General features: G+C 33.5%; 1 protein-coding gene across 1 annotated transcript in view; it reads right to left on the bottom strand.

Moving 5' to 3' along the window:
• Positions 1-14,506, bottom strand: part of LOC106881001 (dynein axonemal heavy chain 3) — a 174,058-nt gene that overhangs the window by 59,932 nt on the left and 99,620 nt on the right. Inside the window, exons 38-43 of the mRNA XM_052972117.1 lie at positions 12,967-13,100; positions 11,408-11,626; positions 8,628-8,772; positions 6,012-6,250; positions 4,473-4,619; positions 1,137-1,353 (exon numbers count right to left, since the gene is read on the bottom strand). Of these exons, the coding sequence (XP_052828077.1) occupies positions 1,137-1,353; positions 4,473-4,619; positions 6,012-6,250; positions 8,628-8,772; positions 11,408-11,626; positions 12,967-13,100 (1,101 nt within the window). The remainder of the gene's footprint in view (positions 1-1,136; positions 1,354-4,472; positions 4,620-6,011; positions 6,251-8,627; positions 8,773-11,407; positions 11,627-12,966; positions 13,101-14,506) is intronic.

Here is a 14,506-nt window from a genome sequence, read left to right as displayed (position 1 = left end):
TATATATGTATGTATGTATAAAACAGGCTTATTTCAGTTTCCATCTACTAAATACATTCACAAGGCTTTGGTCAACTTGAGACTGTTGTGAAAGATGTTTGCTCAAGGTGCCATTCAGTTGGACTGAACCCAAAATCATGTAGTTGAGAAACAAACTCCTTAACCACACACCTACGTCTGCCCTTCGGATCCATTTTAATATTTGAGAACACCCTCAGTCAAGATCTTGGCTAAGCTCACGTCATCATTACCACTACCATCAATAATTCCAAGCAATTGCTACATGGTCATTTGACCTGCAAGAAAAATCTCCCTCAAACAACTCACTGCCATTTCTAAAAATATGGATACAAAGTGTATGTAAAAATTCTGTCTGTTTAAAATGGATGTTCATGGCTAGAATGCCTTTAACTGTAAGTTTGCTCAATCAGAATTGACTTGAGACTACACCATGACATCAATTCTACCTCCTGTCATCAATATGAATCAATGATGATACCTTTGTGTGGTTGATGCATGGCTCAGTGGTTAGAGCGTTGAGCTTACAATTGTGAGGTTGTGAATTTGATTCCTGGAGTAGGCTGTGTCTTGTGTTCTTGAATAAGACACTTTATTTCACTTTGCTCCAGTCCACTTATCAGTAGAAATGAGTTGCGATGTCACTGGTGCCAAGCTGTATCGGCCTTTGCCTTTCCCTTGGATAATATCAGTGGCAGGGAAAGGGGAGGCTGGTATGCATGGACAACTACTGGTCTCCCATAAACAACCTTGCCTGAACTTGTGCCTCAGAGGGTCACTTTCTCGGTGCAATCCCATGGTCATTCATAACTGAAGGGGATCTTTACTGAGTCGTTGTCCAGCCTGTTAGAGATAGTAAACAAATCCTTTCAAATCACACCTTACCATCTAAAAACAAGAAGGACTGGACCGTATAGTTCTTAGATACAGTAAAAGTTGGAATGGTTTAGATCAAAGGAACATCCAAACAGGACTGAGCTGGAGCTAAACAACAGCAATAACAACTGTCATCATTACAATTATACTCTTTACTAACATCACCAACTACACTACCACTATCAACATCATCGATTAGCTAATCAGCAATGGAGGGGGAAAATATGTAAAGTGTCACTTACCCGTGAGAATCGGCGCAAAGATACAGGGAATTGTCTGAAATGCCATTCGGTCATTGGTGAAAAAATTTCCTTGAGAATATCTTCTGAGAATGCATCGATATGGATGATGTTGAAGTGACGCAGGAAACGTGTTGTTATTGGATTGCGACCTCCACTTGTTGGTGCCATCGCTGACAATATCTTTACATTAACTAGCTCAAACATAGTAGTGTCTTTCCTGAATTGAATAAACGAACACACACATTTCATATGTATATATATATATATATATATATATATATATATATATATATATATATATATATATATATATATATATATATATATATATATATGTATACATGTGTGTGTGTGTATGTACGTATGCATGTATATATATATATATATAGCATGGATTATTCATGATAAGAGGTGTTTGAAAAACCAAGATACGACTGTATGTATATATGCTTATATAAGTGTATGTGTACATGTAAGTATATATAAATATATATATTTTATTCTTTTACTTGTTTCAGCCAATGAAAAGTGGCCATGCTGGAGCACTGCCTTGAAGAGTTTTAGTTAAACAAATCAACCCCAATACTTATTCTTTCAAAAGTTTGGTATTTATTCAATCAGTCTCTATGTCAAACTACTAAGTTAAAGGGATGAATAGTGAGGGTGGAAATACTGACACAAAGATACAAACACACACACACACACATATACACACACACACACACACACACACACAGACACACACACACACACACACACACACACACACACACACACACACACACACACACACACACACACACACACACATACACACACACATATATATCCTCGAGTTCATAAGATTGTGTATAAAAGAATATATTAATCAATGAAATTCCAACTTAGTCTGATTTCCATGTTTAATTATTTACAATTTTACATTATTGAAATAAACTAGTACTTTCATGTGTTACACACTCATCAGATTAATATAGTGACAGCTGTGTTCCACAAGTAACAACTGTTGTCAGCTGTGGAACACAACTGTCACTACATAAACCTGATGATTGCATAATGCATGAAAGTACTAGTTTATTTCAATATTGTAAAAATTTGTAAATAATATAACATGGAAATCAGACTAAGTTGGAATTTCATTGATTAATATATATATATATATATAAGGTCATCCCATAAATAATGCAGTTTTTTCAATTGCATGAACTAAATAGCGGAGGGAATGAGATAAACTACCTGCATCAACTTGCTATAAAAGCAGGTAGTAATTTTACCTTGTACTTATTCTTAGTGCAAGTTTTGAAGAGTGCTGTTCGATTTTAAGTCATTTCCTCAAAGTTATAATGCAAGTGACAAAGGAGTATATTCGGCATATTTTGCTTTATGAGTTCAATAAAAGCAATAATGCAATGGAAAGCGTGAGGAATATTAATGCAGTATATGAGGATCGGATAATAAGCATAAGCCAGTGTCAATAGTGGTTCCAGATATTCTGAGCCAGAAGCTACAGCCTAGAAGATGAGCCTTGTCCTGGAAGATCTGTAGAGCTCAATGAAGATGTCCTGCAAATCCTGGTGGAACAAAATCCCATTGTAACTGTTGAGGAACTAGCAGAGAAGCTTGGATTTGGTCATTCAACCATTTATCGAATCCTGTGTGCCATCAGAAAGGTCAGCAAATTGGGTCTGTGGGTTCCTCACAAACTTTCCGAGTCTAATCATGCACAGATAGTGAATGTGTGCTCTTCTTTGCTGTCCTGTTTCACGAATGAACATTTTTTGGACTGAATAGTGACTGGTGATGACAAATAGATTCTCTATAAAAATGTCAAGTGCCAAAGACAGTGGGTAGTGACAGGAGAAACGCCAGCACTCTAATCTAAAGAAGATCTTCACCCACATAAGGTGTTGTTATCTGTTTGATGGGATATGAAAAGTTTAGTCCACTTTGAACTTTTAAACTCAAACCAAACAATAACAAAGGAGATCTATTGTGAGCAGTTTGAGTGACTTAAGTCAGTACTAGAAGAAAAACGACTATCTTTGGTTTGAAGACAAAAGATGTTCTCCCATCAGGATGCTCAGTCACATGCAGTGAAGATGACATTCCACAGGCTGGAGCAGTTTGAATGGGAAACGATACCTCATCTGATTATAATTTATTCCACAGACTTCAAAATGATCTGGGTGGAAAAAATATGAATTCTGTAGACAAAGTCAGAACAGTACTGGAGGAGTACTTTTCGTCACAGACAAGGGAATTTTGGAAGAGAGGCCTTGCAAGTCTACCAGATAGATGGAAGAGCATTGTAGAAAATGAAGGAGAGTATATTTTAGAACATTTATAATCACTGAACCTGGAGCTTAACTATGGTCTATCTATAACACTTACTCAGCATTATCTGAAACCTCTGGGTCTAATTGACACCACAATCGCTCATAACCTATATATATGTATATATATATATATATATATATATATAACAGGTTTCTACTCAGTTTCCATCTCCCAAATTCACTCACCAAGTATTGGTTAGCCAGAGGCTATAGTCGAAAACACTTGCCCAAGATACTGCACAGTGGGACTGAACCCAAACTAAGTGGTTTGAAAGTGAGTTTCTTAATCACACAGTCATATGTGCATGCATGTATTATGGACATATACTCACATATACACATGCTACATGCACACACACACACAGATGCACGCACACACAGATGCACACACAATCCTGAATCCTGGTCATGTGATAGTTAACACACTTGTCTTGTTAGTAGATATATGATTTAACTTCTAGAGGAGTATTTTTACTATTTTAAGAAGCACAATGACTTCCTGGTTAAAATGCTGCACTACTGTCTATATATGGGCATGAGTTCAAATTTTATATCCTATAATAATGAATGGAACCCAAACCAGTGGGAGAACTTTTATATAGTTTCTCAACTATATAGCAGTCAAATCTATCTGAAATCACTCTCTTAAAAAAAAAGAAAGAATACATTGGATAATGTAATCATAGATACATTGTCTGGAGAGGAAAAAATCTAATAGGATGAACTTGGATAAAATGTCTTTGATTACAAATCTACTCTATTAGGGCTAGTCTGGGGTTAAACCACACCAATAAGAAATCTCTTGATGGTCGCTCAAAATGCTAGAAGTAACAACCAAACAATTTTTTCATGCTTCTCTTTAAGAAAGTGACACTGAATAATGTAGTCAACAGTATGCTATGCAAGAAAATACACACAGCATGAAACCAGCAAGAAGTAAAATAAATAAGTTAAAAGGAGTATAAAAAAAAACATGAAGAGATTGTAGGAAATGTCATACCTATCATACCAGAATCCATGGTCTAACCACTGTCTCAGTAGTTCTATTGGAGGTTGAGCACCATTTTCAAGAGCTGGCATATTTAAATCATCAACAAACACACACAATATTTTCTCTCCTGAAGGACCATAGACTCCTTTACACCTCCTCAAAATACAAAGAATGTACATTATTTATATATGATATCAATTAAATATGAAAAAGAAAGAGAAGCTATTAAAAGAGTGCCATAACTATTAATTTGTTTCTTCTCTCGATAAATATAGTTTAACAATATTTTGTTGTACATATGTGTATGCACACACACACATACACACAAACAAATATGTCAAATGTAATAACGAAAAGGATAGCACAGGGGAACAAAGAAACTTAAAAGAAAAATAGAAAATAAAATGCACAAACAAATACAAACATGCTAAACCCCTCATCAGTTGTCAAACAAATTATCATCACAATTTTGACACCCGACAATATTGTTCAGTTTGGAAGTATCAGCAGTGTAAGTTTCTGTGGTATTGACAAGTGGACACAATAGACAAATAAGGACAGAAAAACGGTGAGATAAGGGCAGTAACAGGCAAAAATTAAGCCTGCTGACTGAATGGTAAATAAAGAAAAGTTGAGAGAAAAATGGAAAAAATACAAAATGAAACAACGAATATACATATACAAAAGACTTGGTACCAAAATTAAAACAAGTAGTGTGCAGTAATGTTTATAAGAAACATAGTGTTTTTCCACCTTGAAGGGAAACACACCCAACTACTATCTGTCTGTGTTCCAGCTAAATTTGGTTATTTGGATTTTCATGTGGGTACTTCTTGGACTATCCCCAGTACATTTAAAAGTTATAACTCGAGATATGATACAAGAAATACATAATTTCTCCTTTGGATCTACCTATGAGTAATTATTGCTGTATCTACTTTGTTCTGTCTGGTCGTATGATATCAGATATTATTTAGCAGGCTGCATAAGTGATCACTGGTGTTCTAACTTGCTTAATGATAAGATAAATATAATTATAACTTTGTGTTCTCCTTCAGGTGTCACTGCTGTTCCAGGGGGACTCTATGTGAGGGCTTGAGGGCTTGACCTGCTGAATATAGTAGCCAAATTCCTTTTAAATTTACACCTTATCTTAAAAAGAAAGGATACATTGAGTAATATTTTCCTACATACACAGTGTTTGAAAATAAATGGAGTGTTTATTGCTTGAATGTTCTCCATCATAGGTCTGCTGAATCAAGGGGTGAAATAAATTTTTGATGATTCAATTTTATATTGTACATTGTAAAGAAAATAAATTTGATGTAATTTGAATATTGGTCAATGAATAAATACTGTCATTAGTAAAAATTCTTCATCCCCTGGATATTTAAATTAAGAAACATGGGAGAACAAAGTCAGTAAAGGCCAAATCACTGAACAAAATAAAACAAAAAAGAAAAAAAAACACCCTGATGTGTTTTGAGAAAAGTTTTCTTTCCTTCTCTGATAATTGGATTTTGCCAAGATGTAAAATGCTTCACCTACCTTTCCAGTTTGGAGACAATGATATCTTGAGTCTGATTGGCTGAAGTTTGTGCTGAGAAGTTGATGTTGCATGTTATGTAGGAGTCTTTATTCAGTTTCAAAAGAAAGCTATTGATAACAGAGCTTTTTCCTGTTCCTGTGGGGCCAACAAATAGTAAAGGCTTTCCTTGGTGGAAGAAGAGCCTCAAGAAGAAATTCTGTCTTTCAGTCTCTTTTGTATTCACTAGTATTTTGTTCATCTAGAAATGGATATGAATGTCGTGATGAAAGAAATATAAATACCCTGCAACCATTGAAAGTATTTTAAGAACCAGTAATTTACTCAGGTTTCCTGGTTAATCAAATGCAAAATAAATTCCCTGTTGATAGACTAGTACCAGTCTTAAGAGTTTGGGTCTTAATCTTGAAACGCATAACCTTAAACATCATAATTTTGGATGCTGGAACCCCCAGAATTAAATTGATGAAAGGTTCAAATCCTTAGAATCTCAAAAAATGCAACAAAAGTAAAAAAAAAAAAAAAGAAAAATAATAGTTCTTAACCATTTAACATTCAAATTACCTTGTCAAATATAATACTTATTTATGCACATTGTTTTGAATTAATCATGCATTACATCAAGGCTTCAAGATTTCAATGATGTGATTGTTCAGTTTTAGAATGACATTGTAGCTGAAGTGTGAGAGACTGGATCTGACTGGTTTGAACATAAAACAGGCAGAAAATTTGGGCCAGATATGACTGTTTTAAATGCTAAATGGTTAAATGACATCTATTTATAGTTTAAAAAAATGTATTTGAGAAACATTAAAATATGTTTGCATAAAAACAAAAAAATGAACCTGTATTATAAAGATAGATTATGAGCAATTGCATAGCATTAGTCTATGAGAGCTAGCTGATTTTCGTGATCATTAACTATATTTCAGTCTTGCATTGCAATAATGTATGCAGACAAATAACACATCTTTGATCTGAAGTTTTCATTATTGCTATATCACAGAGCCAGTTTACTCATTTGAATTTTCTGTGAAATGCATTAATATAAGTGGGAAAAAACGAATTTTACTGGCAACATCTTAAAATATATTTTTAAAAGCCTTGATTGAATCCAATGCTATCTCTTGTTATTATGGTATGGAGATTCAATGGCAATCTATTTTCTTCTGCAAAGCATTTATAAAGTGCTTTACTTTTCCCATTCATTAATACATAAGTGAATAAATTCTAAAATGTTTGGATCCAACTGAGTCATGAGTTATACATGTCTGATAAAATATGGTGGATAGAGTTTTGAAAGCACACTATTATCCAAAGTAAAGCATATATTTGCTTCTCTATAGATTTAAATATAAATATAAAAAGTCATATCTTCTTCAATGTTTAAATACCTAATACTTCACAATTTAATATGCTTTATAACACTGTAAGAACATCTATATCAGCAAATTTGTTTCAGAAGATTGTTCAGCTTGATTTTTTAAAAACATCTTTGAAGGTGGGATTGGTGTTTATATCATGCATTACTACAAGTGCTACTATAACTTGCATATTAAACATTACTACCATTATAATACTTGTAGCCTTACTGTAACACTTTTCTCATTTCTATAACTTCTTCATGACTAATAACAATATTGTAATATTACAGCCAGGTCTAAAGCAATGCTGCCAACATACTCTTAACAACTTGCAGTCTACATCTCACCTCTATCTGAAAGACATCTATTGTCAGCTAACAGTAACATTCATATCTCCAAGACCCATAAATCTAATGTATCATACAACAAAAACTATTACAGTAACAACAAAAATCTATAACTGTAACAACAACAATACAATTATGACAACACTCACTTTGCTTGTAATTATCTATTTTGTTTTAACCCCATAAATTGAACTGCATCTTCTTCCACCTCTTGTGTTCTTGTGATATATTAAACTGCAAACACTTCTTCATATAAATATAGTCATAAGTTCTACATTAACCACAGTCCTCTACAGCAAATCCTCCCAACTCATGTATTATGTCTTTTCTTCATGCATTATTAGTTTTGTTGACATTCCCTATCCAATAAGGTGAGAGAATGTTTTGAAAAAATATTTGGTTGTTTGAGCAACTGTTTTTTACTGTTGAGTACCTTTCTTGCTAATAACTATTCAGTTAGTAATCATAACAGGAAGCATTATGTGACTTCACCAGAGGCAAAACAACTGGTTCAAGAAAAGTTGTTGCTTGATTGGCTATAAACAATAGCTAACCACCCACTTCAAATCCAGCCAACTCATACCCTAAGATGTTAAAAAAAGGAGAATTGTATATCTAATATAATGTAGTCCTGGATACATTACAGTTTAAATAAAAATCCAATGATTTGGGATTGTATGCTTGATCATAGATCTGCTCAATTTGAGCTGACTTGTGGTAAAAGAATAGCAACAACAGCAAAAATAACTTTTGGTTTTTGCAGTAATGATTGAACTCTAGCTTTTAACATAACAAGTCAGTTGTGTGTTAGACTCAAACAGCTACAGTGTCTTTGACAACGGTAAAACAAAACATTATTATTCCACAATTAATAATTATCAAATCTAATGAAAACAGGTTTAATCACCTTTGTTTTCTCTGTGATGATTGTTGGATCAACAAGACTTTCCCAAGTCCTCCAAGATCCATATTGCTTCTTCATATAAATATAATCATAAATGGATCCTTTCTTAGGGATTAAGAGACTTCGAGAGAATTTCATTTCTTTAGGCCTGCCAAAATAAAATATTTTTTAAAATTAAAAATACTTAGATAATTAGTATATATAAGTATATATAAGTTTTAAGGTGACTGCATTCTTACTTTCACAGATGTATGCATTCATAAGCAGATACACATATGTATATGTGTATCACTATTTATCTATATCCACCGACCCGTTGACACACACACTCACACACACATATTTATATATATACACATACACGAGGGGATGCTGAAAAGTTCCTGGCTTTATGGATATCGCAAAAGGTCTGGTTGGAGGCTGAACTTTCCTAGTTCTTTTACAAAGCTTAGAAAAACTGAAGGACTGCTACAATAAGTGTGTGAATATGTTGAATAAAATCATAAACTGATCTTGTATTTTCTTTTACCTAAAGCCAGAAACTTTTCAGCTACCCCTTGTGTGTGTGATCATCATCATTTAACGTCCATTTTCTATGCTAGCATGGGTATAAAATCATTTGTAAACAAATTCTATGTTTCTCCTCAGTGTCAATGCATTATCATTCCACATACACTTTTCACCAATGAGATCATGAGGTCTCTATTCATAGTGATACATTGCTTTGCAATTCTGAACAACAACTGCCCCTCATCCACATGTTGCAGAACATTGACAAACTTCTTGCATTCAACTTTTCTCTTTGCACTCGTGTATAATTGAGATAAATTTTTGAAAAAGTTTTGAGCAATGCAAGCCAAAAATGAATGAAAACACATTGGTGATGTTACTGGATGAAGACAAAGGTTGGAACATAGGCATATTAAACAACCTATGTAAGGTAAAACTTTATCTTTATCTCTGCTTCCATTCATTGACATTGACATTACCTTGCATATTTCAATCCCTACCTGCATCGTCGAATGGCTTTTCAAGCAATTCTCTCATACATATGGCAATACTTCAAGCAAATTATAATACTCTTTTAGAGTTCAACTTCTCTTCTAGCTTCCTAATTTCGCTCCTTTTTTCTCTTATTCTTTCCAGGCCTATTGCCTAACTTCCTTATATCTCTATAGCATTCATCTAATATTTTTACCTCCCATATAGCTGGGACTTTACTCCATCTACAAATCTAGTCTGTGGGTCACAGCAGTTCATCTCCAAAAAACTCCAAGTTGTCTTCTGTGTTATAGGTCTCCCCTTTCTTGTAATATATATTGTCCAGCACTTTTTTGAATTTTTAATTCACTGAAGAATCATTCAGCTTCCATACTTTCCTTCTCCAGAATGTTTTGCATCTCTGAGTGCATGTACTCTGGTAACCTTAATCAATTTTGAGTTGTACATTCTTCCTCATAGGAAAAACTTAATACTAACAACTATCATTAGTAGATTCACTCAGTTGGATCATATTTGCCACTCTCATCCTACTTTTCAGTCTATTTAGTGGAGAGCTCTACCTCTCACTACTTGATCTTCCACTTCAGTTAAGGTTGGAGATAAGTACTGTTTCCAGTAAATTTTCAAGTATACTTAAGTACATGACTTTGCAAATTCTCTTCAGTTACACTTTAATAATTGATGAGTGCTTGACCAGAGAGAAATCCATTTCTTTCCCCACAGCCAACCCACCAGGTATGTAATGATTTCCTACTGGGGACACAAATTCATAAAGAAGGAGTATTTATTCTACTGATACCAGAAGGATGAACAGCAAAGTTACCACTTGCAAGAATTAAGCTTACAATGTAAAGAAAGGGATATAGTCAATTGAGATGATTCCAGTATATAACTGGTTCATATTTTAACTATGGATGAATAAAAAATGAAGTCTTTTTTGGTATTTGAATTCATAATATGAGGAGGTGCCCAAAAGAAACTGGAATATTGCAATGTTATTTTACTCTTTCATCAGCTTCAAAGTATTCTCCATTTGGAGCAATGCATCGATCCAGATGTGTTTTCCACTCTTCAAAGCAGTGCTGGAACTCTTGCAAAGTGATGTCTTTTAACACTTTTTTTTTTTTCGTTACCTCTTCCACATCTGCAAATTCCATAGCACCAGCTTTCATCATCAGTAATGACTTTCAAAAAAAAAGGTCCAGATATTCCAACTATTCTTTCAGTTCAGTTGTGAATGCTTTTGAACTTCTGTGAGCAAGCAAGGCACAAATTTTGCTGTAATTCCTTGCTCAAAATTTTTCACAAATTCCTTGCTCAAAATTTTTCACAAATTCCTTGCTCAAAATTTTTCACAAATTCCTTGCTCAAAATTCGTTGGAAGAAGCTCCAGGACACATCAATTATCTCAACAAGCTCATCAATTGTTCAGTGACTAGTTCCATTATGCTTGTTGCTCTACAAATTTAGTTATTCACTTCCTTAATGTTGGTTTTAAATTTTGGTTCAAGACCAGCATTTTCAGGGGAATGGGTAAGTCACCAGTGCTTGACTGGTACTTATTTTACCAACCCCAAAAGGATGAAAGGCAAAGTTGACCTCAGTTGTATTTGAACCGAAGACAGAAAGTCAGAAGAAACACAGCTAATCATTTTGGCTGGTGTGCTGACCATTTTGCCAGCTCACTACCTTAATTCACTTCTCTATTATTTAAAAATAATATATAATAATCATAAATATATATTGTGCATTTATGTGTATGTGTAAACATTTCCTTTCACCTTGCATTTATACTTTCAGTTTCACATAACTTGTGGAAGAACTCCTGAAACTTGAGACTTGAATCAGAGGTCAAAGTTGCTGATAATGACCAGACCAATGCAAACAAGAAGTGGGTAATAATCATGTTAGATTTTTCTTCAGCTAGTTTTTCTTGAATTACTGAAAAGCCTGCAATATCATCAACATTAACCATCTCATCTTGTGGACCTCCAATACGTCTGAAATTAAAAATTGTTTTGTTTTTAATTATTTTAACAAACAGCTTTATTTTTAAAGATTTATTCCAGGAAAGATGGGCTGGTTTTATAAGTTCCTATAGATCTCACTTCAGACTAGCACAGCCTTATGTATTATATAAATATGGATTATGGGTACTACTATGCAGTCATAGCTGATCAAATCAATAATCCTACTGGCTGAAAAGCTGATAGTTCAAATTCTATTAGTATTAATGTTCTAGGGTCAAACCAAGCTATAAGCAAGAGTGTTGAATCGATACAAGAAGCTGTATCACAACTCTTTTCTTTTGATTGGTCAGAAGGCCAATCTTTGCAGGAAAGAGATTATGGTTGATTTATGCATATTATTGGTTGTTATTCTTTCAACCCTCTAAAGATAAAGGGTGAATTAAGCTCCAGTTTATGAATTAGAAAACTGAAGATTATAAATAACTATGTTATAATCCAGTGGGTTGTTAAAACATCACTGAAGGTTTTAGATTATTTTTATGTACTGTTTTAACGTAGAGCATTTTAACATAGAACCTTACTGAAGAACATTTTCTGTTGCTTTTCTTAAAATAAGGGCAGAATAGTACTTATCAATTAAGATAATCAAATATTTGTTTTTCAGTGCCCTTACTACTTCTTAAAGCAAACTGTGTCTCTCTATAATACCAGTTTATTATTTGAAGGACTGTGTTGCTGAAACTAAGGTGTCTTTGTGAGGGGTTCATAGAATTATGATCAGTGTTTGATTATGAACCATTGACAGGTGGATAGATGCCACTATAGACTTGTTGGCCAACACTATAATGGAATGACAATGAAAATATCCTGTAACTCCTAGTAGATTGTTAGGCCATCAAAGACTTTATATTCAGAGAAGGTTTAAATGGTTACTTGCCTTGGCAGAAAAAGCAGCCAAATTTTTCTTGTATAACATTCTACTATCTTCAGAAGAATGAGTTAATGTGTTTTAGACATATGATGTTTAATTTAAAAAAAAAAAAAAAAAAGTTGGATAGTCCTGCTAGAGTACAGTAGATCATAGGTCTACTTGATGAGAGCTGATCTGAGTCTAAAGAATAACATGATTGTTTATGTGCAAGTGCATATCAGACTAACAGTTATTACTATGGCTGGAGAATAAGTGAAGTGAAATTTCTCAACTGGTAACTAAACTAACATTGTAGAAATAACTTACTGGGAACTTACTGACCTTCAGTGCCATTATATAAATATTAAAACAAAAATCTAAAATAAATAAAAATGCTTAAAATAAAAATGGGATGGTGGTGGCGGTAATGAGTGATATGTAAGCCAATGACAGAATTTACCTGATTTCTTCAAGAAGACATTCATACAGTTTCAACATGTTAAGGACCAGGTGCATATATTGACAAGGTACGATCTGAGTGCAGTGTTTGGTAACATAGTCCAGACTACTAGGAAGCAGCCAATTGAAAAGATACTGAAGCAGATAAATAAAGCAACTGTCAAACAACAATTCCAATAATAACACTTCCAAATTTTGGCACAAGGCCAGTTATTTTAGGTGAGTGAGTATGTCTATTATCTCAATCCCAGGGCTGAACTGGTATTTATTTCATCAACCCCAAAAGATGAAAAGGAAAAGTTGACCTTACTGAAATTTGAACTGAGAACATAAAGAGCCAGAAGAAATAGTGCTAAGCATTTTGTCTGATTTGTTAATTCTACCAGCTCACTGCCTTAATAACAATCCTTTCTACTATAGGTACAAGGCATGAAATTTTTGTGGCAGAAACTAGTTATGACATTGACCTCAAAAGGATGGAAGGCAAAGCTGACGTTGGTGGAATTTGAAGTGAGAATGTAAAAAGCCACAGGAAATGCTAAGTCTTTTGTCTAATTTGTTAATTCCACCAGCTCACTGCCTTATGTGAAAGAATCTACAAAATTTCAAACAACTATTAAAGGTCAAAACAGGAGAAAATTTGGGCAAAAATGACTGACAGAATTGGTGGACTAAGATATTTTTATATTGATATAAAATTTTTATTTCTCAAATTATCCAAATAATAAGTTTGAGAGTATGAGATTGTTGTCTGTGAGAAAAGAGCATTGTGAAAGACTGAAAATAGTCTTAAGCATTCTCAGTGCTATTCCAGCTAGAAACTTTTGCTGTGATGTGGATCTCAAAATAAGATAAAGCATCCAGTCAAACTAATAGAATAAAACAGTAAATTACTAACAGAAATGATAAAATAAAACACTAATTGAAATTATAGAGCCAGTGAAATTGTATGTATATATATATATATAAAATTTAGATTCAGGTGAATATGGTACTTAAGTTTAGGCACAAGGATTAAGTTTGGTATTATCCATACAGTTTCAAAATAAGGTGATTAAAGTCAAAATAAGCAACGAAGATATCCAAAGTTAATGCACTACAATCGTTTCATGCAACTCCATTTAATTACATCAAATATAAAATGCAGAGCAATCCTCAGCTGCACAAAGATATAGAAATTTACTGAAATTACATTTCAACAGAAGGACATATTTTTATAACTACATTTAAACTTTCCAAATAGAAAGGAAGAATACAAAAACCATTTTGACTTAGCCATATATATATATATATATATATATATAACAAAGTAAAGTTGTAAGATATCACACGAGTGGAAATATATATGAAAGAAGGGGTTTGAAAATGCAATTTTAAAGATGTTTATTCACTTGACCTGTTTCACTTTTTTAGAAAAAGATTGTCAAAAGTAAAATGTAAAGCTTTGTACAAGCTTTGTTGTGTTGAGTACTGGTTGTCACAAAAGTATTAAAATACATATCTCTTTTACTCTTTTACTTGTTTCAGTCATTTGACTGCGG

This window comes from Octopus bimaculoides, chromosome 1 (assembly GCF_001194135.2).
Source record: "Octopus bimaculoides isolate UCB-OBI-ISO-001 chromosome 1, ASM119413v2, whole genome shotgun sequence".
NCBI classification, from domain to species: Eukaryota; Metazoa; Mollusca; class Cephalopoda; order Octopoda; family Octopodidae; genus Octopus; species Octopus bimaculoides.
The sequence above is the reverse complement of the archived record's forward strand: the minus strand, read 5'-3'. Positions and strand labels throughout refer to the sequence as shown.